Source organism: Ovis canadensis, chromosome 13 (genome assembly GCF_042477335.2).
Source record: "Ovis canadensis isolate MfBH-ARS-UI-01 breed Bighorn chromosome 13, ARS-UI_OviCan_v2, whole genome shotgun sequence".
Taxonomy (NCBI): Eukaryota; Metazoa; Chordata; class Mammalia; order Artiodactyla; family Bovidae; genus Ovis; species Ovis canadensis.
The window spans coordinates 53,228,744-53,256,660 of NC_091257.1; the positions used below are offsets into that span (position 1 = coordinate 53,228,744).

General features: G+C 50.6%; 1 protein-coding gene across 1 annotated transcript; it reads right to left on the reverse strand.

Moving 5' to 3' along the window:
- Positions 1-373: 373 nt before the first annotated feature.
- Positions 374-26,538, reverse strand: OVOL2 (ovo like zinc finger 2). The gene is made up of 4 exons (XM_069546475.1): positions 24,945-26,538; positions 24,041-24,261; positions 13,636-13,825; positions 374-1,064 (listed from the first exon to the last, which is right to left on the reverse strand). Exons 1-4 carry the CDS (start codon positions 25,042-25,044, stop codon positions 751-753), a joined length of 825 nt encoding a protein of 274 aa, XP_069402576.1. The 5' UTR covers positions 25,045-26,538; the 3' UTR covers positions 374-750.
- Between the last annotated feature and the right edge of the window lie 1,379 nt (positions 26,539-27,917).

The following is a 27,917-nucleotide window of genomic DNA, read 5'->3' on the forward strand; positions in this document are numbered from 1 at the left end:
AAGGTGGACGACGGCCTTCAGCCAGCAGGCCTGACCCCAGAGGCCAGAGCATCTCCATGGGAACGCCCTGGCCACCAAGAGTGTCTGTGAGCCCGTCCAAGTCGAACCCAGCACCTCTGCCCAGCTCACCAGGCATGTGTTTACCTTTACCCAGTGCTCAAGATTCGCTTCTTCAAACCCACCCACTAGCATAAAACATCAACCCCCAAACAACCTGAAGTCAAAGGTCCCGCAATAAGCCCTAGACAGGGAGCACCAGGTCAGTACTCTCCTGTTGCATTCTGAGCCGGATAATTCCACAAGGATGTTCCCTTTATTAGAATAATTCCGGCCAATGCTTTCAGAATAACAGAATTCGTTTTCCTTGCTGGAGTAGCATTTCAAGTGGAAGTACTTTTATTTCAAGGCACCATATCAATCTCTCCAAGGGTGTTTCTCTCAGAACACCCCTGCCTCCATGTGTGAAAATCCTAAAAACAAAACAAAAACAAAAACTAGACCCAGACGGTGATCACAGCCCTCCACAAGCTTCCATTAGTGTGATAGCGTTCCTGAGGGCCCAGCAGCCAGTTCCAGCAGAGGCCTAATGCCACTGTTATCAATGACAGTGTTGGCACGGAGCCCCCATTGAGGCCCCCAGGACAGAGAGATGAACGGACCACTTGGACTCTGGAAAAGCACGTGGGGCAGGGGACCTACAAGACCAGGAATCCGTGGACACGTGGCAGAGTTGGCATCCACGCCCCTCTCCTACTTCTCCTCCTCCTCGCTCAGGTTGGCGTTTCCCTGGAGCGAGGATGTCATCTTGTTTTGCAAGAGAGCTGCCAGTTTCTTGGATGTCTTTTTGAGGAACGCGCTGCCGGGGTGGGCACCGTTCACGTGCAGGTACAGGTCCTCCTGGGTGGGGCCCGTGTAGCCGCAGTCCTCGCAGACGTACAGCTTATCCCGGCGCTGCTTATAGGCGTACTGCTGCTGCACCCCGTGGATCTTCTTCAGGTGGGACTCTAAGGAGCAGCGCTGGGTGAAGGCTTTGTGGCAGACATCACACTTGTAGGGGCGAATGCCTGCAGGGGCGAGGGGCAGACACAGAACCAGTGGGTCAAGGCCAAGCCAGAGCCTCCCACCTATAAGGCCATTAAAAGTCATCCCATACAACCCAATGGCAAAAAGCCCCCCAAATGATCCGATTCAAAAAACATGCAAAGGAACTGAATAGGCATTTTTCCAAAGAAGACATACAAAGGGCTCAGAGACACAAGGGAAGATGCCCAGCAACACCAATCATCAGAAAAGTACAAATTGCCACCACACAGGTAGGAGAGCCAACTCATTGAAAAAGACCCTGATGCTGGGAAAAATTGAAGGCAAAAGGAGAAGAGGGTAGCAGAGGATGAGATGGTTAGATAGCATCACCAACTCAAAGGATATGAGTTTGAGCAAACTCTAGGAGATAGTGAAAGGACAGAGGAGGCTGGCATGCTGTAGTCCATGGGGTCACAAAGAGTCAGACATGAGTTGGCAATTGAACAAGGTAGGAGAAATCACCTCACACCTGTCAGAATTTCTATTATCAACAGGACAAGAGGTAACGAATGCTGGAGAAGGTGTGGAGAAAAGGGTACCCTCATGCACTGTTGGTGGGAATGTAGTTTGGTGCAGCCATTGTGGAGAACAGGGTGGAGGTTCCTTGAAAACTTAAAGACAGACCTTCCATATGATCCAGGAATCCCACTATCCGTATTTATCCAAAGAAAGTGAAAACAGGATCTCAGGAAGCTATCTCCACACCCATGTTCACTGTAGCGTTATTCACAACAGTCAAGACATGGAAACAGCCTAAGTGCCCCTCAGCAAATGAATGGATAAAGGAGATGAGGCACGTATCTGCAACAGAGACTCATTCAGCCAGGACAAAGGAGGAGATCCTGCCATTTGCAACAATGTGGATGCACTTGAGGACGTTATATTCAGTGAGATGAGCCATACAGAGGAGGACAGACAGCGTGTGGCATCACTTAGATGCAGTAAAGTCCAACTCCCCCGAGAAACAAGAGAAACACACTTGTCAGGGGCTCCCGGGTTGGGGAAACAGGGAGAAAAAAAGAATCACCATAACCAAGGATGAAGAATATGAGGAAAATGGTTAATGCAGGAGACAAAATTGTCCACAGAGCAAACATGATAAAAACAGACGCAAACAGCAAAATTACCACCTGGCTTTAAGAGGAGGTACTCTAATCTTCTCACTTGCCTGCCTTAATGTTTGGGTTTCAGAGTGGGCAGAGTAAACCATACTTTTTATTTTAGTCTGGGTTTTCCTGGAAAAGGAGGTATTTGGAAGGTGCCTCCAGGAAGGGAGACCCCAGGAACAGTGTGAGGTGACTCCCCACCTTCAGGGCAGGGAGAAGATGACAAGGTGGTGGTTGGGGGGGAGGTCATCCAGTCAGTGGGCAACCAGAGTTCAACTGGTCAAGCAAGATAGGGGACAGAGGAGAACACACACCTCCGAGTCACCCTGCCCCTTGGGAGCTGGGGTCTTTGTCCCTCCGCTCAGGCAGCACCCTGGAGAGTGCCCTTGGTGGGTGGGGCTCTCTCTCCCCAGCAGGTCCCGCCTGCCTGGAGGTGGGGGTGGGGGGCCTCCAGCAAGAACACCCATAGTGGTCAGCTTCGACGTGGACAGACGTGCTCAGAAGTGACAAGGGGCAGGGGCAGGGGCAGGGCACTGATGGCATTAGCTACAGTCAGGAAAGCATCTCCAACCTAGATCTCACGCTGACTTTAAATCTGGTCTACTATCAGTGGGGCCTGCCTCCTGGCTGGAGAAGCCACAGGTACCATGCAGAGCAAGAAGCTCAGCAATCAAATGACAGTCACCCCCATGCCCCCACGGGTACCCCACTTGGTGAGATGGAGCTTCTAGAAGTCCAGAGAGGTCCATGGAGCAGAGAGGAGGCTGCGAGTAGTTAGACCATCTCAGGGCCTGGTGGCCAGGAGGACCACTTCCCACAGGAATCCCCAAAGCTTTAGGCTCAAAATTTAAGAGTATGCAAAACCATCAATCAAGATAAGTATTTTCAAGGACTTCCTGAACAGTGGTACAGTGGTTAGGACTGGCACTTCCACCACAGGGGACATGGGTTTGATCTCAGGTAGGGGAACTAGGATCCTGCATGCCCCATGGTGCAGCCAAAAAAAGCAAAAGTTGTTTGAGTTGCTGAAAAAATAGTGAAAATTAAAATTCACACTCTAAAGTGCTTATTTGACTTATACAACAATGAAATTTATTATGATTTTACTATCCTAGCTTTAATGGAAGCAAACTATTAAAAGATATCTTCAAAATCTACTTTTTTTGCTTAACAATATTCCTAGGGTACCAGCCAGAATGGCAATCATTAAAAAGTCAACAAATAAATGCTACAGAGGGTGTGGAGAAAAGGGAACCCTTCTACACTAACAGTGGGGATGTAAATTGGTGCAGCCACTATGGAGAACAGTATGGAGGTTCCTCAAAAAACTAGAATAGAGTTGCCATATGATCCAGCAATCCCACCCCTGGGCATATATTCAGACAAAACTATAATTCAGAAAAATGTATGCACCCCAATGTTCACAGCAGCACTATTACAATAGTCAAGATTGTATCTGACTCTTTGCAACCCCACGGACTGTAGCCCACTAGGCTCCTCTGTCCATGGGATTCTCTAGGCAAGAATACTGGAGTGGGTTGCCATTTCCTTCCCCAGGGGATCTTCCCAACCCAGGGATCGAACCCAGGACTCCTGCATTGCCGGCAGATTCTTTACCATCTGAGCCACCAGGGAAGCCAAAAAAAAGAACATATATGTATAACTAAGTCACTTCGCTATATAACAGAAATTAATACAACGTTATAAAACAACTATACTTCAATAAAAAATAAAAATAAGTAAATAGTCCTGGAGAGTTTACCATGGTAGTGCTTACAGCCTGATTTCATCCCTTTTTAGCAGCACCACAGTGTTTTGTTGTTCAGCTGCACCCAAATCCCATCTTTAAAGACTATAGAGATTAAGAAGCACTGCTGCAGCCCACACTCTCGCGTCACATCACGCTGCCTTGTACAACCTGGTACTAAGGTGTGGTCCACCCCACATCACATCACCTAAGAGCTTGCTGGAAGTGCAGAGCCTCGAGCCCCCACCCTAGACCTCCTGATTCAAGCGAAAGCAGTGGTTCTCAGATCTGAGTCCAAAACAGAATCACCTAGATAGAGGGCTTGTCAAAACACAGATTCCGGGCCCCCCACCCTCACTTGGCAATCCTGGTTCTGGGGTGGGGCCAAGAACCTGTATTTTCTAGCTGGTTCCCAGGTGATGCTGAGGCTACTTATGCTGAGGTCTGAAGCGATGCCAGATGAAGCCACAGGACAGCACTTGGGGTGTCTGAGGCAGACATGCACCCCAGTCTTTTCCCCAAGGTTCCAAGTCCCCAGTTCCTTACTGGTGCTTCCTGGAGAGCTCTATTCTGTTTATGAAGTTACACAGATGATAAAGGAAGTCAAAATGGAAAACAAAAAAAAAACTCCCCACCCTCACTCAACCACCTGAACAAATTGAATGGCTTCCACTATTCTTCCATATCCAGAAGCCTCCATCGTTGCCTCTACACTCAGTGTGAAAAAAGTCCCATCAGCTCAGTGTTGTGGTGGGGTGTTCCTCCAGCCCAGCCAAGCAGAAGGCAGGCCTGTATTATATTCTGCTGGTTCCAGAAAAACTGCCAAAAGAAACTTCATTATAACGCTCAGCACTTGGCATATAATAGGTGCTCAGGAAATCACTTTTGAAAGAATGAATGAACCCTCCTGGCCGAGGAAAAGAAAGGAAGATCCCCTGGAGGAGGAAGCGGCAACGCACGCCTGTATTCTCGCCTGGAGAGCCCCATGGACAGCGGAGCCTGGCAGGCTACAGTATGGGGTCGCCAAGAGTCAGACACGACTGGGCAACAGATACTGTCGCTGTCAATCACCTTTCAATGAATGAATGAATGAGCCCTGCTGGCGCGGGAGGGGAGAGGCCAGCCACATCTTGGGGGCCAGTTTTCTACAAGCATAGGGGCTATGAGGAGACCTGCCCCAAGGAATACACCATGCAGGTTGCATGTTTGGGCCCCAAGGGGCTTTGTGCTACCCAGGCCTCTGGGCCCACATGGCAGCTGGCTTCTACCACCTCTGGCTAATCAAGAATCACCCTGATTTCAAGCCTGAAGCTCATCAAGACAAATTCACTGAGAGACCAGCTGCTCCTTTCAGGAGGGATCGGAAACAGCCCACGACTATTTTAAAACATCCAAACTCAGCCGGTGGGGAAACCAGCACACTCCACCAGCTTTAACCTGGAGCAATGACTCCTGGATTCTGGAAGTGGGTGCTTTTCCCACCCTGCTCCCCGAGGGCCCCACCCCATGGTGGCCTGAGAAGGGGGGTGAACAGGGCTGCACTGCTTGTCCCGAGCCCTTCCCCTCGGACAAGTCCACAGGCAGAGTCATGTCTCCTTCCTCTCTCATCCAGCTGCTCAGCTGAATCGTACGGGCGCCGCATCCAGCGCAGAGTGGATGGCAAGGGCGAGAGGGTATCGGAACCCTGCGTTGTGTGGATGACAGAGGCGGGGAGGGGGCGACAGAAGGCCCCCACACCTTGTTATTGCAGTTAATTCTGCCTTCTACAAACCTGCTCCCCCCACCCCATGACCACATTCACCCCTCACTCACTGGAGCAAGCAGACCCTGTCACATAGCAGCTGCCTCTCAGTGACTCTGGGCCTGGGAACAAGTTCCTGCCTCCTGGAGTCCTCCTTTCCCCTACAGACTCAGAGGTCAGCAAAGAAGATGGCCAGGAAGGAGCCCAGGTGAGGGAGACCAATGTCAAGGTCTCCCTGTCTTGGACAGGAGTGCTCTTGAACAATGGCTAATCGTGTCTGTGCTGGGAGTGGGGTTCCAGAACTGAGAGACACCATCCCTGACACCTAGACAGTAACAGAGTCCAGGGCCACTGGAAACCCAGGCATTACCCATCAGCCACTCATCAACCCAGTCCATGCCTCAGTTTCCTTACCTATAAAATGGGGACAATAATTAATACCCCCTCATAAGGCTCCTCTGAGGAGTAACTGAGATCTCATGAGCCAAGGATCCAGCACACAGTAAAAACTCAACAGGACGAAGTCTCAAGTGCCTACAATCCAGGTCAAAAGAACGCAGACACTCTTTAGAATGTCTTGTTGTTCAGTTGGTAAGTCGTGTCTTTTTTGGGACCCCATGGACTGTAGCCTGCCAGGCTCCTCTGTCCATGGGATTTTCCAGGCAAGAATACTGGAGTGGATTGCAATTTCCTACTCACAAAAGAGCCAGACACGACTTAGTGATAAAACAACAACAATATTTACAGAGGACTTCTTTAATGTGTTACATTTCTTAAATGTAAACATATATTTTTAATGTATACCTAAGTGATATTGAAGGAGCCAAAGCAATGATTCAATCACAGTATCATTTGTCAATGATAAAAATAAAAGCATGTTAGTGACTGAAAAACAAAAAAAAAACGGCATTTGTTAAAAAGCATTATGGAACAGACATGTGATGAAATTATTTAGAAAGCATTAAAAGTTATAAAAAATCAAAATTTTTAAAAAAGGATAACATTTTAAAATGTGGTCCCTAGGGACTTCACTGGCAGTGGTTAGGACTCCATGTTTCCACTGCATGGGGCTTGGGTTCGATCCCTAGCTGGGGAACAAAGATCCTGTATGCCACGTGGCATGGCAATATATATATAATAATAAAATGTGGTCCCTAGGCAGCTGGTGGAGAGAGGCAGGAACAGACTTCCTTCCCCAACCACGTTCAGTGCTGTGCTGTGGGCCTGTATCACCTGGTCCAGAAAATACTGTGTGTGGGATATCACAAAGGGTTCCTTCTTTTCAAATGTTCTATTTCTACTGCCAAATCAAGCTTCATCTCACATATTCCCAAAGAAAAGTCTTTGTTACTGGCAATATCTGTTTTTGTTCTGCTTACTGTATCTAAATCTCCTTTACTGAAGTGGGCTTCCTCGAAAAGCTCTCTGCAGGCCTCCTCATGGGAGTGGACATTTAGGGCAACATCCATGCCCATAAATAAACATCAGAAGCGGTCTACCCTTCAGCCAGCTTCAGGGAGACTATCTGCAGGAAGACTAACACAAGTAGGCAAAGAATATATAAGATTTGTGATTGTGTTCTCTAAAATTAGAAGAGAGGGTGAGAAACAAAAGAAATAGGGAAGGGAGGAAAGGAAAAAAAACCCTGAAAATGAAAGACAGTGTTACAATTGGAGCAAGAAAAAAAAAATGACAGTGCCTCCATATTTGAAATTACATCATCATCTCACAATCAGAAACACTCTGACACCCATTCAACAGAGTGAGACACCTCCACCAATGCAGGTAGGAAACAGTCTCCCAGAGAGATAGTACATGAAAGCGCAGTGTGTACTAAAAGTTTCTGGGGAAAAAAATTAAATGGTAGTTTGCTTTCAGGAGGGGCTTCCCTGGTGGCTCAAGATGGTCAGGAGTCTGCCTGCAGTGTGGGAGACCTGGGTTCGATCCCTGGTTTGGGAAGATCCCCTGGAGGAGGAAATGGCAACCCACTCCAGTATTCTTGCCTGGGGAATCCCATGGACAGAGGAGTGCGGCAGACTACGGTCCATGGGGTCGGACATGACTGAGCGACTTCACTTTGCTTTCAAGAGTGGAAATAGGGCTTGGTGTGGAGAGGCTTCTTTTTTTTTTTTCTTTCTTTCATTCTTTCCCTTTCATATGATTTTTTGTAGCTAAAAAGTAAGTGAAAATCAAAAAGGGGAGAGCTTGTTGAGTGAAGGAGTCTGTGTTCTGCTCCTCAGCTCCCTGGGCTGGGAGGGGTGGAGGTAACTCTATTGTTCCCCCACGCACCCCACTCAAGCCTCTCCCAGCCTGTGCTTCTCCCAATCCAATCTCTCCACTCCTTTCCTTTTGCCTCCAAACAAACAACACCATCGTTTCCTCCTCTTCAATCAAGACGGGATTTGTTGGCCTTTCTTTCTCAATGTGGCCCAGATGGAAGATAAGGCCAGAGGGCCCCTTGGGGGCTGGGGCGGGGGGGGCAGGGCAGGGCAGACACAACTGCTCTGGTTAACAGCATCCCCCATTCCCTCAAGTGACCTCCAACCTGAATTCCTCAGTCTCCCCCCATGGAACTCAGAAGCTTCCACAGGAATGACAAGCACCTCGAACTGACTCTTTTATTCTAGCCAGAGTTGTAAAGGTATAACCAACATGGGTTACGCGCTCTGGAGCCTCTCACAAACTGAGCGGGTGACCCCAGACACGTGTGCCCTTTTCAGCTGGTTGCAGCAGCTATGCTTTCTCCTTTATAGCTTCTATGTTGACTGAAGTTTTTCACACAAAAGTAGTCACTTGTACAAATAAGGAAAATAAAATGCTTTCAATTAAATCCATATTTGTCCGATGAGCCTGGCACATCTGGTCACAGTGACGAACAACACCCAGACCACACACCTGACACCTCCGCAGACGTGACTCGGCGTTTCCTCTCGCCCCCTGGCGCCAGCGGTGCTCAGGGTCCCCAGACATCGTGCTCAGGGTCCCCAGGCATCGAGGGCAGAGACGGTGAGTACCGAGTCTGGCCCATGCTGGTTGCTACATTCTACTCTAAATGATAGATCTCCCCCCGACCAAAAAACAAAACCGTCTCCTTCCATGGATGGCCAGCTGGTTCAACCTAAAAGATTTAAACAAAGCCAAAAGAATATTCTCTAAAAACAGACCCATGACATTTTTCATGGGCTATGAACTGAATATACATTCCTTTCTTGAAAGCTCTCCCCCACACTACCCCCCTCCATCCACTGTCTCATTTTGACCTGATGCTGGCCTCAGTGACCCTGTCACCTCCTCTCAAACAGAGCAAATCCCTCTATTCTGTGTGCAGTGAGTGTTCTTGGTTCCCCAACCAGACCCCCTTGAGTGGGCCCCCACTTGCCTGGGGCAGGACAGGCCTATAGAGCCAGTCCCACCCAAGACCCCAGTGGGATCAGGCTAAGGCCACATCCCTGCTACACTGTGAAGCTCCCCGCTGCCTCGCAGGCTTCTCCCAAGAGCCACCCTTCAATACATTGGTTTATAAGAATCACCATCTCAGGGACGTCTCTGGTCATCCAGTGGCTGAGACTATGCGCTCCCAATGCTGGGGGCCCGGGTTCAATTGGTCAGAGAACTAAAGATCCCGCATGCCACAACTAAGACCGGGCACAGCCAAATAACTAAAAATAAAAGTAATTATTTAAAAAAAAAAGAAAAAGAATCACCATCTCAGAAACTGCTTGTAGGGAACCCAACCTAAAACCATCTGGATTGAAAATAGCCACTCGTTTGCCAATATATTTTCACAAGATGGTAACAGAGCTGCTTCTTTCTATTCCAGTTTCTTTCAACCTGGAGTCAGATGTCATGTGGCTACTCCTCCCAACCCTCCATCTCACTAGTACACCCCCTATCTACTCTTTCTTTGGTGAAGTCATATCCAAAAGAGAAGTCTATAATCTTTTCTTTCATCTACTTGGATATTAAGGTCAGACATTTCCAGGCTCCGGTTTCCCTGGGTTTTTTCCAAGATGTTTCCTCCTGTTCTGAGTCTTTCCTTAGATGCCCTGTTCTCTCCGGGGATGCAGAGTGGAGGAGGAGATGAGGGGGAGGGGATTCATCCTGCTTTTTGGGCCCCACCCAGCTCTGTCCACCTCTCAACACTGTCCCTCCAATTCTCAAAACAAGGGTCCAGAGATCTTAGGTAAGTTTTTACATTAATCATGGACTGGCCCAACTGGACTGGAAGCAATCGTAACCTTCATTGAACTAGCTACTGTACTTGGGAAAACAGAGTCCACATCTTTGCTTCTGGTCCAAATACAACATTTACCTGTCACTATCCAGAGCAAAAATCCAGCATCTGCGTCTCAATCAAAGGCAAAGCCAAGTTCACAGAATTCTGGTGAGCTCTTTGGAGCTAGTGAGGTGGTTCACACGAGCTACAAGGTCAGAAGACCCCCAAGACTTTGCTCTTCTTACCGATTATCCCTTCGGCGTAGAGCTCAGAGCTTACAGGGCAGGCCTCTCGAGCCAGGAGGCCAGGTCTGCCCCTCCAGCTCCTGCTCAGCAGCCTCACCGCAGCTGGTGGCCTTTTGTTGATCTGCCAGCAGTTAATTTGTCAACAAGCCCTTGACTCCTCTCTCTGGTTCATCATTACCTGGAGGCAAGTCTCCATCAGAAAATAAACCAGAGCAGGGAAAACAGGTTCAAGACATTTCCTTAATACTTTTTGTTAACCACCATAAAGAATCTACCTGCAATGCAGGAGATGTGTGTTTGATCCCTGGGTCAGGAAGATCTGGAGGCAGAAATAGCAACCCACTTCAGTATTCTTAACTGGGAAATCCCATGGGCAGAGGAGCCTGGCAGGCTACAGTCTATGGGGTCACAAAGAGTTGGACACGGCTGAGCATCAGAAGACCAGAGGTCTAGAACTGGCTCTGGGCCCCTTAAGAAGCTTAAGGAGGAGTCACTTTAAGAGTTAAAATTATGATTAAAAATATTAAAATCATTATCTATAGATTCAATGATCTAAGAACTGTCCAATAGAGACTCAAATGCAAATCACTTGGACTTTCCCAGAGGTCCTGTGGTTATGTTCTGTTCTTCCACTGCAGGGGTGAGGGTTCAATCCCTGGTCAGGGAACTAAGATCCCACATGCTGCATGGTACAGCAAAAAAAAAAATTCAAGTCACTTTGTAGTTTTATAGTTCACGATTTTTTTGGTGGGAGGGCTGTACCACCTAGCTTGTGGGATCCCAGGGATTTTCGGCCTCTCCTTTAGTAGTCACTAGAGGTCTTTCTTGCTCCTCTTTCAGGGCTCAACCAAGAGGACACCTCCTCCGAGAAGCCTCCCTGATGCCACTTTCTCTTCTGTCTGGCACACCCGCTGGCTTTCTTGGGGAGTCCAGGGTTTGGGTTCTTTCTCTCTATGTGGGCTGAGGTCTTTGGAAGCACAGAGGTGAGTCTTCAGGCCTCAGGAAAACTCTGCCAACTATTTCAATGTTTACCACCTCTAATAGCTCATATTTACTAAGTGCTTACAGAGTGCAAAGCACTTTATACACCATTATTGCCCTGAAATCTCACAGCCATCACTTAGGTGGTAGGTATTTAAACCCCATGCCCACTTTAGAGATGGACAAACTAAAGCAAAAAAGAAAAAGTAATTTGGACAAGCCTGCACAGACAGCTAGCTCAGATCTGGATTTCTTAACCACTATGTGACTGATTCAACTTGCAAACTCTTCCCTGAGAGTGGTCAGTCCCTCATATTTCTACTAACGGAGAATTAACTCAGTCACAGATGAGGCAGCTCCATGTTTACTCCAACTGACCGTACCAGCAGCCCACAGCGCTCCCCGAGCCCCCTTCACTTTGTCTTAAAGGCCAGGCCCCAGGATCAGGGAGTGGCCAGAGAACCCACCAGGCAAGGTGCTGCAGAAGAAATAGGCCATGCCTTCTACGACATCCTCAGAAAAAGATGCAAAGCTGAGGAACTCTCCAGGACAACCAACGACAAATGACTGGGCAACCGGTCCCCAGTTTCTTAACCTCTTGGGTTAGTTGCCTGTTAGACCAGCTTTGTAGCCACTTGTTGGGTCCATTGATAGCTGGGGCTGCCCCATCAACCACAGAACCCCTCCAACTTTCATAGGACCATCTACCACCTACAGGACCCTTCACCCTATTTAGGACCCTCCACAATTACACCAGACTCCCACCACCTATAGGACCCTTCACCCTATTTAGGACCCTCCACAATTACACCAGACTCCCACCACCTATAGGACCCTTCACCCTATTTAGGACCCTCCACAATTACCCTACCACCGGCCACTCCCTAAGCATTCTTCCTGCCTCAACCCAAGGCAGGCCACAGAGGTCAAACTTTTACAGGTTCTCTCATGTTCAGGACTGAAATGAAAGTATTAAAGCTAGACCCCAGAGAGCATCCTCTACTGATTCCACTTTCATCACATTCAAAGCCAGACAACAGTCAGTGCTGCTGCCAGAAGTCAGGCTAACAGTGCCTCTCGGGGGTAAACTGACAGTGACCAGAGCGGCTTCAGGGCAGGGCAGTGACTCACAGGGTCTGTCAATACTCCAGCTGGTTAGATGGGTGTGTTCACTCTGCAGAAACTCCTACATTCTCAAACTGTGCTCTTATGACATGTGTGCTCTTCTGGATGCATTGTTACTTTTAAATGAAATTTTAAATGAAAATTTCACTTTAGCAAAGTTTTTTTAAAGGAAAAAAGAAAAACTTTTGGCATGCCAGACCACTCTTTGGGGTGAAGGACACCCTTCTGAGGCCAGGAAGGAGCTCACAGCTAGTACCCTAAGAACAAAATGTGTGACAGAGTCTATAAAGGAAATCTCAATAGCAAGGATCTGAGAAGGGCCCTGTGTGGGGCTTGGGGAGCTGGGAGCCCCACTGAGAGAGAGGAGTGGACATTTCCCCACCCCCAAAATGCCAGGGGGGCGGAAACCCTGAACCCTGAAAGGGCCTGAGGGATCAGCAGGACTATAACAAATTCTAAGGACTGTAGGGAGAGACAGAGGGACCCGCATAAGACTGACTGGTCAGGATGGGATGAGAGGATGGAGCCCAGTGGGGTGGGTGAGGGTTCGGAGGGGCTGGGACAGGAGGCAGATTTGAAGATGGGAGCCAGACCGAGAGGGCCTTTATATGGAACCCAACAAGATGGAGACTTTGAATTTCATCCTGCCCAGAGTTGGAGATTTTTTTTTTAAGCTGGGAAATGGCATCTTAGAATTCTCAAGGGATCTCTCTGGCAAAGGTGTGGTCCTCAAGAAGCCTGCAGACCAGACATCTCCTACACAAAACTACGGAGGCTACCAGCAATCAGAGGTGCTGGCAGACCAGCGAGCAAGTACCCCCTAGGGCTGTCTGTGGAAGGAGATGGTGGGGACACAGACCCGCTGCACAAGAAGGGGGCGCTGAGGAAGGCTGTGGAGGGCAGGCCCGCCCTCCTGACCTGCCACACCGGACCCTTCCTCCCCACCCCCGCAGAAGGCTTGGCGTGTGCTAAGTCTGCTGAGTGTTTTCTTTTTCTGAGCTCCCAGGAGGAACCAACGTGATGCTATTTTGAGACAGGATCACTTCCCGAGAGAGAGAAGCACAAAATATCTGCAGAGGGACCACAGGAACCGCGTTCTAGCGTCAGCCCGGCCCAATGGCTGCACCTGACGCCCAGATGTTCCGAGTGGGCATCCCAGGGCACTTCCAACCAGTGACCTGCCTTCAACCGCATCTCACTGGGGACGAGACCAGTCTGCGGCGGGGGCGGGGGGAAGGGGCGGGGGTGGGTGGTCACGGGCCCCGGGGGGCACTGCTGCAGGCGGCCTGGCTCCAAATGGCCCTCCCTCAGCTCCCCTCACCCCCGCTCCGCTATCCTTCCAGAAAGGGCTCCCTCCTTCTTGACGCAGGAGCTCACGCCGCGCCCCTCACCTGTGTGCGTGCGCACATGCCGCTTGAGGTCGAAGGTGTCGTTGAAGCCCTTTCCGCAGAAGCTGCACAGGTGCCTCTTCACCTGGCTGTGGCACTTGAGGTGCCGGTTGAGCATGCGCTGCAGACGGAAGGCCTTGCCGCACAGGTCGCAGCTATGCAGGGCCGCATCGCCGCAGGTGCCTGTGGTGAACTGGGGCAGAGAGGGGCGTGAGGTCCAGTGCGGAGTGGGGAGGCGAGGGGAGGGGAGGGGTTGGCCCTGGCTTGGGCTGCCCCGCCTCCCACTAAAAATTCCCAACAGGTGTAGGCTTTGGGCAGCCAGGTGGAACAGAGCAGCTCCTCCTACATCCATGCTCTTATTTCCAGCGGCACCCCGCCCCCAGCAAGTGGGGGTGGGACCACCAGCCTAGTGGGATGCACTCTCTGGAAGGGGGAGGATGGTGCCCTTCCCGGCCTTAGTCCTTCCTCCTTGCTAGAGCTCCAGCTGCCACCTTGGACCCCGAGGGGGAAGCGAGTGCTGAAGATGGAAGGGAGAAAGAGAGGAGTGTAGGTCTGATAACATCCCAGAGCCCCCAGAGACAGCCATAGTCAATTCCTTCCTTGCGGGCCTGCACCGGAATCCATCAAAATGGACTGTCTCCTCACCCCCTGGATCTGGCAGAGCCTCTGTCACTTCCAGATCTTAAGAGACCTAGCAGCGGCTTTTCTCCCTCCTCCCTCTTGGAAGCCAGAGGCCACCAAGAAGCCCGAGCACACCATGCTGTGAGGAAGCCCAAGCAGCTCGGCAGAGGAGCAGTGAGGTGCCAGGTGTGGATAAGCGGTCACTGGACCTTCCGGCCCACCCAGGACTACCACCAGCTGGGTGAACAAACCGGCCCAGAGGAGAACTGTCTAGCCCAGCCATGCCCCAGCTCCTGACCCAGAATCATGAACAAATGACAGTTGGCTTCCGAAGGGACTTGGTCAGAATCCCACAGCTTCATTACCAGAAAAACCATAATCAAATCCCAGGTTCCGAACGGTCTACTCCATTCTCTCAACTGCATTTGCTGCCTCAAAGGAAGAAAACAGAATCTCTATGTGATGAAAAACACCAGATCTGCTATGTTCATCAAAGGTTTCCTAGATCCTTTAGAAGATGGATCCAATTGTTCTGCCAAAATTCTGTTCATCAGTTCAGTTCAGTTTAGTCGCTCAGTCGTGTCCAACTCTTTGCGACCCCATGAATCGCAGCACGCCAGGCTTCCCTATCCATCACCAACTCCCGGAGTTCACTCAGACTCACGTCCATCGAGTCAGTGAAAAACTTGTTTCAGACAAGTGTCATTCACAAGAAGACTTGGTCCTTCCCTGGCTTAACACCTTCCACGTCTCAAACATCCTCCTTTCATCCACCCAAGGTACCACCTCCACCAAGCCCCAACTCACCTGTTCCCTCCCAGATAAGCTTCTTCAGGCTCTGCAATGCCTGCCCAAACTGGTCCCAATATCCCTAATACCAGAGCCTCTCAAACCCCAGTGTGCACATGAATCCTCTGGGGGTCTTGTTAAAATGCAACTTCTGATTCAGGAGGTCTGCTGGGGTCTGAATTTCTAGCCAGCTCCCAGGAGACGCCACCGTGCAGTCCACGGACCACACTTGAGACATGAAGGACTGGCCTTCAGATGGTTTAGCACTTTATTCCAACTCATTCCAGAGGCTTCCATCACACAGAAGCATTTCCTCAGGGTTCACCTGTTTTCCTCAACTAAATGCCTGGTGGAAGTCAGCAAGCGTTTGTGCAGGTTCCAGCCTCCATACCCCAAGCCTAGATGGCAGCCCTGCACCATGCAGGTCAGAAAGAGTTTCTGGGCAATGACTCACAGGTGGCAGAATGTGAAGATCCCAGAGCAGGGCTTTTCAATCGGCCCCCTCCAGTGGTTCATTCTCAACTGTTCCATCTTAGTCTCAGCCGACATTAATGTGTACCTAATTGCAGACAGAGCCTGTGCTCTGAGCTGGAGGGTGCCCCATCACCAGGATGGCTTGTCCCCAAGAAGCGGCTGGTCTAGGCACAGGCCACTGCCATCCAGGAAGTCCAGGGTGCAAGAGGCTGCTCAGAGAGGCACCTAACCCCAGACGGGGGTGGGGGTGGGGCATGTCCTGGTGCAAGATAACATGCTTCTAGGGAACTGAGTGTCTCAGCCACAGAGGAGGAAGAAGACAGGGGAAGGACAAAGAAGATTCAGGAGAGGGCTGGGAAACAGGAGCGGCATTGGGTCCAGCCTGGCTAGCCTGAGCCCTGGAGAGCAGCTGATGAAGAGAGCAGAGGAAGCAGAGAAGCGGAGAAGGGCAGGGCTCTACCTGGGGTCCCTGATGAACTGGACTGTCAGAGGGAGGTGGGAGGTGGGGCACACTGGAAGATACAAGAGGACCACGGGGCTTGAGTCTAAAGACCTTCCTGCCTCATACCCCACGTCTGCCCTGTGTCCGCTGAGGTGGTGGGATGTGACAGAGCCTGAGGGCGACTCCGCTGTGCCCAAGGCTCTCCTGTCACCAGGACAGGCAGTGGTCTCCTCCTCGTCCACAGTGCCCAAGTCCCCATTCTGGTCACTGCCTCCATTGAAGGGATGTGAAAAAGACTAAATATAGCCCAAATCTTGGCAAAGGGTACTTGGAGCTTCTCAAAGCCAAGTCTATACAGGAAGGTCATTTGAGAGGTCACACAGCTAATAAAATAGAACACAGGCAAATGACCCTGGTCACTCTGATTAGAAACGCGAAGAAAGGGAGAGCTGTCTTCTGAAAGCCCCGCATCAACGTGCCCAGGGAACGTGCCGACCACAGCTCCAACCTGGACTCTTACTTACTGTAATCCTCTCAGTAAATTCCTATTTTAAAAATGCTCTGCATGCAACATAGATACTTCCTGTACTGGAAGTATCTGTCCAGGGTGGGACAGTATACTGTCCAGGATGGAAATCTCATATCAGTGGCACTTTTTGGTTTGAAAAGAAGAAAATGCTGAGGGCAGAGGGGAGGGGGTCAGTAATCACTGAAGGTGGTGCACAGCCAGCGGGCCATCTGACTGAGCAAGATATAGACAGCTTTCTTTCTAACCTTGGGAAGCAAAGAGGAGTGAGGGGACTCCAGAGGAAGGGCACCTCATTCTCAGGGAGCTTCCCCCTGGTCTTCCCAGAGCAAAAGGAAAAGTTCTCCCATGAGCCTCAGCGAAGGAAGGGTTCCCATTTCTCCACATTTATGCGCATCCCCATTTCACAATATGGAAAACGGAGTTACTGCTAAATGCTTATCCAGAGAATCCCCAGAAAGGACCACCTGCTGCCTGTAAATGTGTCCTGAGCAGTCCAGCCCCAGACACTGATGAATTGTATCCAGAGCCTCTAAAAAGAGTCTCTCTTTGAAAGATGTAGGCTTAATTAAAAGGCAAAAGGTCATGGCTGATAAAGCCAGCTTCTGCCAAACTAGTTCACTTGTCAGAAAGAAAGCATAGGACTTTCCTGGCAGTTCACTGGTTAAGACTCCGAGTTCCAATGCAGGGGGTGCGCATTCAATTCCTGGTTGGAAAATCGGATCCCACATGCTGAACGGCCAAAAGAAAATTTTTTAATGGCAAAGGGGAAGGAAAAATTCCTTCATCAGAAAGAAAAGAGAGATGCCTTATTAGTCAGCCATAAGAAAGAATGAAATATTGCCATTTGTAGCAACATAGACAAACCTAGAGATGACCATACAAGTGAAGTCAGAGAAAGATAAATACTACATGATATCACTTAAATGTAGAATCTAAAAAATAATACAAATGAACTTATTTATGAAACAGAAATAGACTCACAGATATAGAAAACAAACATAGTTACCAAAGGGGAAAGAAGGAGGGGAAGAGGGGTAAATTAGGAGTATGGGATTAACAGATACACACTACTACATATAAAACAGATAACCAACAAGGATTTACAGTATAGCCCAGGGAACTATATTCAATATCTTGTAGTAACCTATAAAGGAAAAGAATCAGAAAAAAAAAAATATATATATATATGTATAACAGAATGTCTTTGCTGTACCTGTCAAACTAACACAATATTGTAAATCAACTATACATCAATTAAAAAAAAAAAGGAAAAATCCCCAAGAATTCTGCAGAAAAACATTTGGAGGATAAATTTCTAAAGATGAAATTTATCCCACAGAGCACACTTCACATATGCCTGGAAATTTGGTCTGGATAGCAAAAGGTGGGAAAACTACCTACATGTCCATCAATAGGGACTTGTTACAAAATTTAAAAAGATGGTAGGATCATATAACAAAAGCAGCTAGCAAAAAAGACAGAAGACTGACTACCAGCCACCTGAGTAAGCCCTCCTGGATATCCTGCCCAGTCAACCTCCAGGAGACTCCAGTCCCACTGGCATCCGATTGCACTCACAGGAGAGACCCCAGGCAACACCCACCTAGCTGAGCACAGTCAAGTCACAGAACTAGAAGATATCATAACACACTATACCAAGCTACTAAATCTGGGGTTGTCTGTGAAGCAGCAGCAGATCACTGGAATGGTAATAGATGTATCACATTCTCTTAAGACCACCATATTTGTGAGTGCTAAGTCGCTTCAGTCGTGTCCAGCTCTTTGCATCCCCATGGACCGTAGCCCGCCTGGCTCCTCTGTCCATGGGATTCTCCAGGCAAGAATACTGGAGTGGGTTGCCATGCCCTCTTCCAAGGAGGTCATCCTGACCTAGGGATCAAACCCCAGTCTCCTGGAGCTCCTGCACTGCAGGCGTATTCTTTACCACTGAGACACCGGGGGAAGCCCCAAATGGGATTAGATGAGCTCTTTTCTTAAATTCAAATCCCGCTCTACCACTCACAGTCTGGGAAGTAGGCAAGTTACTCAACCTCTCTAAGGGTAATTTCATACCCCTCCCCCCATTAAATGTGGGCAATAACGATACTTGCCTCTTGGGATTGTTAAGGAATACTAGTTGCCCGGTAAATGCTAACTCTTAGAGTTTGACAAGTTCCAGCGTCCTGTGATCCTAAACAAAACGTAACAAAACCTCTTGTTTCTCCACCTGTCTTTTGAGTTTTCCTCTCACTGATGGAAGAAAAAGGGAACTAACCTTCAGCGTGGGTCACCAGACCCTAGTCCTTCATCTGCAATTCTGAAATCGAAAAAGTTCCAAAAACCAACATTCTCTCTTATCTCCATTGGCAACAAAACCAGAAGCTACCGTCTGGTGTCAATACTCATGCTTCGATATAGAAATTATTAATGTGTGCAATTACAGGGTACTGCTCCAGATACCGTGTCATCTTCTGAAAAAGTTTAATGGTCTCACCCTTAATCCAAAATTAACTCTCCGAAAGGCTCAGCACTGAAGTGGGGAAGCTACCATGGAGGGTGGGAGGTGACATCAGTCTGGAGATTCATTAACTAATTGGTGATTAACTCACGGCCAGAAAGATGAAGAGAGACAGTTAATTCCCTGCAGCTTGGCGCTTTCTTATGCTGTCCTGTTTTCTTCAGGATCTCGGCTTTCGTTTTAAAATACACACAAAATTCCCTTCTAGTTCTTTTGAAAAATAGTCCTCTGCAGCAGAAACAAACCCATCATTGTATCAGAGCTACGGAAGACTTCAGGAGCGCCCGGGGAGGTGGGGACTTGGGCTGGCCCTCTGACCAACTTCAAAGCTGGCTAAGGTCACTTACCTGTCAACTTCTAAAGAAAAAAAAAAATCCTTTATTTTCTGTGGATGCTTCCACCAGACAAGTTCCTTAAATTAATGAACCTATTTCCTGCAGTAGGCTATCGTGGGTCTAGGCTACCTTCCATGGCCATGTGGACAAGATTACCACTGACACATCTGCTTATGTCTGAGTGCTCAAAACATGGTAAGTGTAATTCCCCAATTTCTTTGGGATAAAAATACCCCTCCTGCATCCTTAAGCATCACAATTCCTCTACATGGCAGAATGTAGTCTTCCCAAATGCAGAGATGCTGAAGGGAACATATCCCTATCATCCAGAAGAAACAGGGGCTAAAACACTTGCAGGTGCCCACACTGACATTTTGATGGGGCTTGCAGTCTGCAAAATGTGTGCCTACAGTTCCCAGGGACAGGCCCATGGGTCTGGGCATGACGTGTGGGAGCGGGAGGGATAACCCTGTGCTTTGTTTCCTGTCATGTGGTAGAAACTGCTTCAGGTTCCCTCATGTCACACTAGTGGCTAAGGTGATAGCACAACAACACAGCTACACAACAGCAACTACACACCACAACGACAGCACAGTATACTAAAGAATAAGGAGCCTTGGGTTGGGCTTTGCCACCAGCACCTGTGAGGGACTCAAAACAACCTCTCTAGCTTTATCTTTCTCCCCATAAATATGAGGAGACTGGACCACATCTGGGTCCTTGAGTAGATCCTGTGGGTGGACAGGCTCAGCCTCTGTCCCCACTCTGAGGTGGACCATCCTGCATAGGAGAGGCTAGAAAGCGTGATGCAACATTTCCCAGAATCCCTTGCAGCTGTGGTCTTTAGATGTAACCTGGGTTCCACCAGTTACATGCATTGTTGGAGATTTGACTTCAGGCGGGCCTGAGTTAACTGAGCCAAGGCAAGTATGCAGCAATTTTTTTACACCTTGCATTAGCAGAAGAATCATGATGGGCAAATAGCAGCCATAGTGGCCACCGCAGTAGCTCCCTAGGCAGCCCAGTTCTGCAGTGTGGCTCTGGGAGTCACTCCTGGGAGCTCAGCCTGGTCTCTCTTTATCCCAATTTGAAAGGAAGTGTTAGTCGCTCAGTCGTGTCTGACTCTTTGCAACCCCATGGACTATAGCCCCCCAGGCTCCTCTGTCCATGGAATTCTCCAGGCAAGGATACTGGAGTGGGGTGCCATTTCCTTCTCCTGACCCAGGGATCAAACCCAGGTCTCTTGCATTGCAGGCAAATTCTTTACCATCTGAGCCACCAGGAAAGACTTACCCCATTAAATGCCCCATAATTAACCATCATCTGCAGCTCACACGTTGTTCTCCTATTTCTCCTTTTCCCCCTTTAAATTAATTTAAGCTTTTTCAAGTATCCATTCCAAGCATTTTTCCCTTTTCCCTTCCTGTTTTCCCCCAAACACTGTCACTTATATCTAGGAACTGTTGACTCCTCCTTCCCTGCCTGTATTTCTCTTCCATGTTGACTTACGTCCTCCTATGAGTCAGGCATTACTGTACCAGCTGCTGGAAATATGAGCCCACTAGGAATGTTCCTGCCTTTTGTGGCTCTAGAGTCAAGAAGAGGAGTCTGGTTAGCCAAGGAGATGGTAAGTTATAAGGTTGGAGCTTCCAATTCTGTCTTGGGAGACTGAAGTCAACAGGCAAGGAGTTAGGGATGAGGCTTATGTTGCCTTCCAAACATCAAATGGGTGTATTTTTTCCAAATAATACTTAAATCCAGCCAATCCAGTTGGCAAGTCCCTTGCCCTTGCTGGGGGCAACAAAATATTGGATTAACAAAATCTGCCACAGGTCACTATTGGCTAACTCCCCCCTGGGCAGTTTGTACACTAAGAAAATCGCTTAGCATTTTGTATCCACTGTCTACCCCAATGCTTGAGAGGCCCATTCTATTATTTCTCCATTTCACAGATCAGGGAACTGAGGCTCAGAACAGATAACATATCTCCAAGCACAGCTGGTGAGATGGACCTAAATGAGGTTTTCCTTCTCCCACGGCCCCGCATCTGTCCCCAAGGGAGCATCCACATTTCTTGGCTTGGCCCCTTTACCATCTCAGCCTATCCCAGCTATATTTCCAGCTCCTCACCCTGACTCTCCCTGACCCCAGGCCCGTTTCCCATCCTCCCTTCAGCTCTGAGTCCTGTTCTTACTCAAGCTTCAGGCTCAGCCCTAAAGCCTGCCTCTTCGCACTCTCTCACTGCCCTCGAATCCACACCAAGAAACCTCCCTCTGCTAAGAATGTATTGTATCTTTCCTCGTGCTTCTGGTTGAGCGTTCACTTTCCTGTAATAGTGTTAATAATTAATATAGTATTTGTGTCTCTCCACCAACCCAAAGAATCCTAGCTGGAGTTACTGGGCACCTACCATGTTTTCTGATTGACTCATTTATCCTCACTACTCTATGAGGCAAATGTCATTACTATTAATATTCCCACTTTACAGATGAGGAAACTGAAGCCTGGAAGGTTTGAAAGTGAAAGTGAAGTCGCTCAGTCATGTCCGACTCTTTGCGACCCCATGGACTGTGGCCTATCAGGCTCCTCCGATCATGGGATTTTCCAGGCAAGAGTGCTGGAGTGGATTGCCATTTCCTTGCAAAAGCCAGAGCGTAGAACCCTAACCATTACTGTCAGATGGTTCTGAAACACAAGGGTGGCACAACTTTATCTCCTGGCTGCCTTACGTACAGCAGGCACTAAATGCTGTGGATGGAGCTTCTCTCTGTCCTTCTCTGGTTCTAAGAACCAACTGTTTAATGAGTGCCTTCTAGTTATTGAAAAAAATGCATCTTGCTCAAGTGGCTTCCCCCTCTTAGACCGTTTGTTGTACTTTGCACAGAACTCTAAAGTTACACCACGTGCTAAGGTAAGGGAGGTTTGACCAGTCATTTGAAAATGGACCATACCATGGCTGATAATTCTATAATCTTGGAGCATCTTGACACCAAGATGTCTCCTAGTTTTGAGTGGAAGCAGAGAGGAGGAGGAACCTGAACTTCGGCCTCAGTAAACAAACAAAAACTCCCCTGGAAATTTAGTTAACGGTTGAGGAGCAAACTACACTCCACCCCCAGCCCTGGGGGCAGCACAAAGACAAGGATCCTGGGAATAAGATCAGTTTCATCCCCTTAATCCAGGGCCCCAGTGGAGCTGTTGGCCCGGGGCATCAGAGATCTCCTAAAACGGTGGTTAAGGGACTGGATAATTTTCCCCTGCCACTTCCTTTCCAGGCAATGTGGGCAGTTGGGGGATAGAGGTTTAAACTAGCTAAGGACCATCCCCAAAACCACGTTTCAATTGTCCTTCCAGCCGGGTGATAAATATGCAAGTGGGACACTTTGTAGAATTTCCTGGAGGGCAGAGGTAGCAGCCTCAGGCAAACTGTCCCTCCCACTTAACCCCACCAGGCCCAGAAAAGCCTCCCACCAGCTGACTTTGAACCTTTCCAAGCAGGATGCCCACACCCAGTCGGCAGCATCCTTTAAAGCCGTCTTTCCTAAGGATTCCCAGCTCCAGCATCTAGCCTCAATTCATAACCAAATCACCCCAGCCTATCCCGGAGCCAAGCCCCAGGAGCCAGGAATATGCACGGGGGAGGGAAAACCCCTCCCACCAAAAGTAACGGAAGTTTTCCCAATCCACAGTGTTCTAGGGCTTCCTCCCCATCCCCCGGCCTGGGCAGGGGGCGCGTTGGGACCGCCCAGGAGCGCCCGAGAATTAACACCTACACCGAGGGACTGGAGCCCGCAAAAGTTCGCATTAAGGCCCACCTGGCTAGGAGCTGGGGTCATATGATTCCTAAAAACACCACTCCCTGGCTCCGACTGGCTGTGAGTCAGTGGAATGGGACTTAATCTTGGAGGTAGCGGATACCTTTGAGCAGGCAATCTTGGAAGTTCCACCCAGGAAAGCGCAGATGGGCGTCGTGATAAACTGTGGCCTACAATTCCAAGAGGCTGGGTGGTGGGGTGGGGAGTAAATCGCGAGAACAGAGGGAAACAAACATTGCAAGCCAGTGCGGGTGGAGCCATGGGGCAATTTGCAGTTGAATCCGATTATCCGTGAATATGATTCAAGAAGATTTGATAAACACCAGTTTAAAAGTGCCCGGCACAGACCTCGTGTCTAATGGGCACTTCATAATTGGCACTGGGAATAGTTGTTACTGTGAAAGACCTACTGTGTGCCAAGCTCCCACGACTGTCTCCGGAACACAAGGAACCGGGCGAAACTCCCTTCGAGTTCAAACAGCCCTGGGAACTGCGCCCCAGAGGAGGGGATCCCAGGGCCTGGGGTCCCTCCTTTCCCACCCTCAGAACTCCAACGGCCTGGTTGTGCTTCAGGCTCTATGCCCAGGAAGGGGGAAGGAGGCTGTGCCTGAGCGCTTTGGGCAGCTCCAGAGGCCACGCGGGAGGACTGTGCCCGCGCGGGGAGCGGGTCTTCCGGGCGCAGCGGCCTGCTAGCCCGCAAGCAGGAGGACACGCGGAGGCGCCCTGGCCGCGGCCCAAGGGCAGGTGCAGGAGCGGCGCAGCGGGCGCGCAGGGTGCACCGGTGCCCGGGCGCGCGGGCGGGCGCGGCAGGGAGGGGCGCCGGCCCCGGGAGCCCGACGCCAGGGCGTGGTGCAGGTGGCAGCGGGGGCAGAGTCGACTCCGTACCTTGATTTTCGACCTGGCGACCGGGCGCTGCTTCGCCGCCAGGTGTCCATCCGGGCCCTCGCCGTCGCCGGGCTCTGGGGTTTCGCGCTCCGGGCCGCGCGGGGACGAGCTGCTCTCTGCGCCTCCCGGCTCCCCCGCGCTGCTGCTGCCGCCGCCGGTGCTACTGCCGCCGTCGCTGCGGCAGTCCTCTGGGGGATCGTGGAGCAGACGGCCCAGGCCCACTGCGGAGCGAGGGCCGCGCCCCGACACACAGACACGCGGCGTCAGGCCCGGGCGCCCGCGGCAGTTTGACCTGCGGGCGGTGCCGCCGCCGCCCCTCCCCGGACCTGGGCACCTCGCCAAGTGGGCAACGCCGCGGGGGTGGGCAAGCGAGCCCCCGACTCGGCCTCCCGAGCAAGCTCGGAGTCCTGGGTGGTGTGGGGGGACGTCCGCTCCTCGTTCCCAGTTCCCATGCCCACGAGGTTCGAGGGCCAAGCGCGGCTGGGGACACCGCGCGCCAAATTTCCACTCCCTGGGACGCTGATGGGGGGACCCGATCTCGAGCCACCTAGCCCCAGAGAGGTTGACCCATCCCTGTGTAACCTCACGAGAACGTGGGTTTGAGGTTGCCCCTTTGTGGCCCCCAGTCCCCCTCCTGGGCCACCTCTGCCCGCAGCAGCCAACGGTCCCGCCGCCGGGCAATTAAAGGCGTCCACTAGGGGGGAGGGGGTGCAGGGCGTCTGGGGTTCCCAGCCTCTAACTCTCGGTCCTCTCGCGCCCCAGTAACTTCCTCCCCCCTCCCCCAAAGGAGGGGCATGGGGGACGGAGGGAGTCCAGCCCGGGTCGTGGAGTAGAGGGGACCCGGCCACCCCTGCCCCCACCCCAGGAACCCGGCGCCCAGGCCCGGCCCCCGTGCGGCGCTCACCTGGGATGTAGGTGTCTGCCCTCTCCTCGTCCGGGAGCTCATCCCAGCTGCGGACCGAGACCCCCAGGCTCCTCCTCTTCACCAGGAAGACTTTGGGCATCGTGGGGGCCCTCTCCCCGGACTGCGGGCCCCTAGTCCCGGTTGCTCCCCGCTAAAGGCGGCGGCGGCGGCTTGGTCCCCGGCTCCCCGCGGCCGGAGCCCACCTTCCCGCCCCGCCTGCCCCTTCCTTCCGCCCCCCACCGCCGCCGCGCGGCCGGGCCTCTCCCCCGCACGCCGGGAGACTTCCAGCCTCCGGGCTCAGCGACACCTCTGCCTGAAATCGCGGGTGAGACCACGCCGAGGAAAAAAGTTTCATAAGGTGGAATAGAAAAGGCACCAGGAAACTTGGGATTGAGCATGCGCCCTGCAACATAACGGTGTCAACAAGCTCGCTACCTGTCCGACCGGTTCCGGCGGCCGGGGCTGCCTGTTCCAGCCCTTCCTTAGGCATGAATGTTTGCAAAAGAATTTAACGTCTGATTCTCCCCCCTCCCCTTTGTAAAAAGGGAAGGACGCTTCCCTCTGAACCCCCTGCCCCATGCCGCACCACAGGCACTTCAGGGTGATCTCCTGGAACGAAACCCGGCGCGCGCTTCCCGGGGCATCGAGCTGGGGCCTCCCGCTAGTGCCCGCCCCCGGCCCCCACCCGTGGATTCGTCTCCGACAAGCAAGCCAGAAAATGGCTCAGCTCCTTTGGACCTTGTGGATCATTCCTGGGTTTGTTGAAGTCTCGGTTGTGGAGGCCGCGGGGAGACGCCCGGGATTCTGATCCGGTAAAGAGGGAACTTGGGGGCTTCGGTTCCCCTTCATCTACAACAGCTCCCCCTTCCCCCAGTAAACACAGTAAAAAAAAAAAATTTTTTTTTAAATTCAGCATCTTTAGAACACGTTATTTTGGGCAATACAATCTAAGAAAAACCAGTCCGTTTGCTTCCTCCCCAAGCCCCTTCCATCCTGCGAACCTTCTCACCCCTAAATAAACACTCTGGAAAAAAAAAAGCCAAGTGCTAGTTATGCAAACGCAGCTTCAAAACAATTTTCTTATTCTCGCGCACTCCCATGATTGCTCCCCCAACCATTTGCTCCCCAAATTCTGAGGCTGGGAAATACTTTCCAGGAAGCCAGTCAAGATGGGTTTACCTCCCCTTACCGCCCCTACTGGGAGCTTGGCTGGATAACTTAGGGTTTAATTTAGGTTTGGGGTTTGGGTTTTGTTTTGTATGGGGTTTTGTTTTGTTTTAATCTACCTTTATACCTGGAGGGCCAGGGATGGCGGGGAGGGGAGAAGGAAGGGGAGATGGTAAGAAAAGGATGCCAAGTTTCTAAGAACAGCTGTACCCGCTTTGGGGGATAGAGGGCCCGCCGCCGGTCCCACACCCCTGCTCGGATGTGCCCAGGGGTGCAGGGCACCGCCTCCACGGCCGCAGGGTCACCCCCTTCCTGGAGATCAGACACGTTCCAGCTCCGGGGGCTGCGGGGGCGCGGCCGGCCCGGGGTGCCCTGGCGCCAGCCACTCGCCCAACCGCCGGACTCACCTGTCTGTAACCTGACCCGCAGTGCGACCTGCCCACAGGGCGGGAGAATCAACACAGCGGTTTTCCCCGTCCTCTTCCGCCCTGGAATGGCCCTTGGGGACACGGCAGCCTGGTAACGGATTTCTCGGCTCGGCGGCAACACTCCGGGTGCTCGGAGAGGGGCGCAGCTCAGCCCCGACTGCCGGGGACAGACGCCCCCCGCCTCCGGGGCTGCCCTCAAGGGCTACCCATCTCTGGGCTCATCCCTGTCTGGACCCCAGATTTTCTCTGCGAACGATCAATGCAGAAGGAAAAAAACTTGGAGCGGAGAGAACCCGGGGGAGGAAGAGGAAGACATCTCCATAGCCGCACGAGGAGACCAGGCTTCTTTCTCGTCCGAGGCCGATGGCGCAGCTTCTGGGAGCCTCTGCGAGTGTATTTTTATCTACCAACAAACTGGAGCCTGATTAGAAAGAAGACGCTTGGTTGAATGGAAGTAAAAATAGAGTAAAACTGTGAAATCATTGACGTATGCCCCATCTCATAAAAACCTTAAAAACTTCACTTTTTTTCAAAATTCCTTATTTTACAAAAAAAAAAGAAAACAAAAAACCCATTAACAGAGCTGGTTTTTTTCTTTTTTCTTTCAGTGGATTTCAAATCACTGAGTATCTGATCCACTCTGTTCATTATTTGAAAACACTGTAGAATGACAGGCTCTAAGGCAAGATATCTCAAAATGTAGCTCAATACTTAGGGCATTAAGGGGGGAGGATAACAGGTTTAATCACACTTTTATTTGACCATGTTGGATGCACACCTAATCTTACATTTACTGGATATCTCTTTGGAAGAAGGGAATTCTGATGTTATCTTTCTTTTGTGTGTGATCAGACCAGATGGGTTTATCAACAGTATTATTAACATTTTCAAAGAATCAGTTTTGCCTCTGTTGACTTCTCTCTTGTGTAACGTCAGTATTCTAAGTTTTGTGGGAGGTATTGATAGAGCATCACCTCAAAGTAGGGTAAGAAATGAAAAAAAAAAAGAAAGAAATGAACTCAATTCTTTTAAAAATCTCAAAAGTGTGGAGTTGGAAGAGTGGTCCAGAGCTCACCCAGTATTAGGGGGAGGAGGTGGCCCCCCCTCGTTAGGTGTGTAGTCAGCCTTGCTTGAATACCTCCAGAGCTGTGAAGCTCATTTTTCCAAAATAACAGCCCATGTTCCATTTTGACAACACTGCTGTTAGAAAACTTTTCCTTCCATTTTATGGAAATCTGTTTCCCCGCATTTCTACCTCCCCTCCCCATTCTGTCCTCAGGGTCTGCTGCGCCCCCTCCCCCTGGTTCTAAACCAGGAAAAAAACACCTCCCCTATCCTGTCCTAAGACTCCTTTTCTCTGGTAATGTATGGTCAAGTT

Excerpts from the sequence above, each read along its gene's own strand:
- OVOL2 (XM_069546475.1), bottom strand. The coding sequence starts at position 25,044 with ATGCCCAAAGTCTTCCTGGTGAAGAGGAGGAGCCTGGGGGTCTCGGTC. Across the intron at positions 13,826-24,040 it reads TCGCCAGGTCGAAAATCAAG|TTCACCACAGGCACCTGCGG; the intron begins GTACGGAGTCGA and ends TCTCTGCCCCAG. Across the intron at positions 1,065-13,635 it reads GCATGTGCGCACGCACACAG|GCATTCGCCCCTACAAGTGT; the intron begins GTGAGGGGCGCG and ends TCGCCCCTGCAG.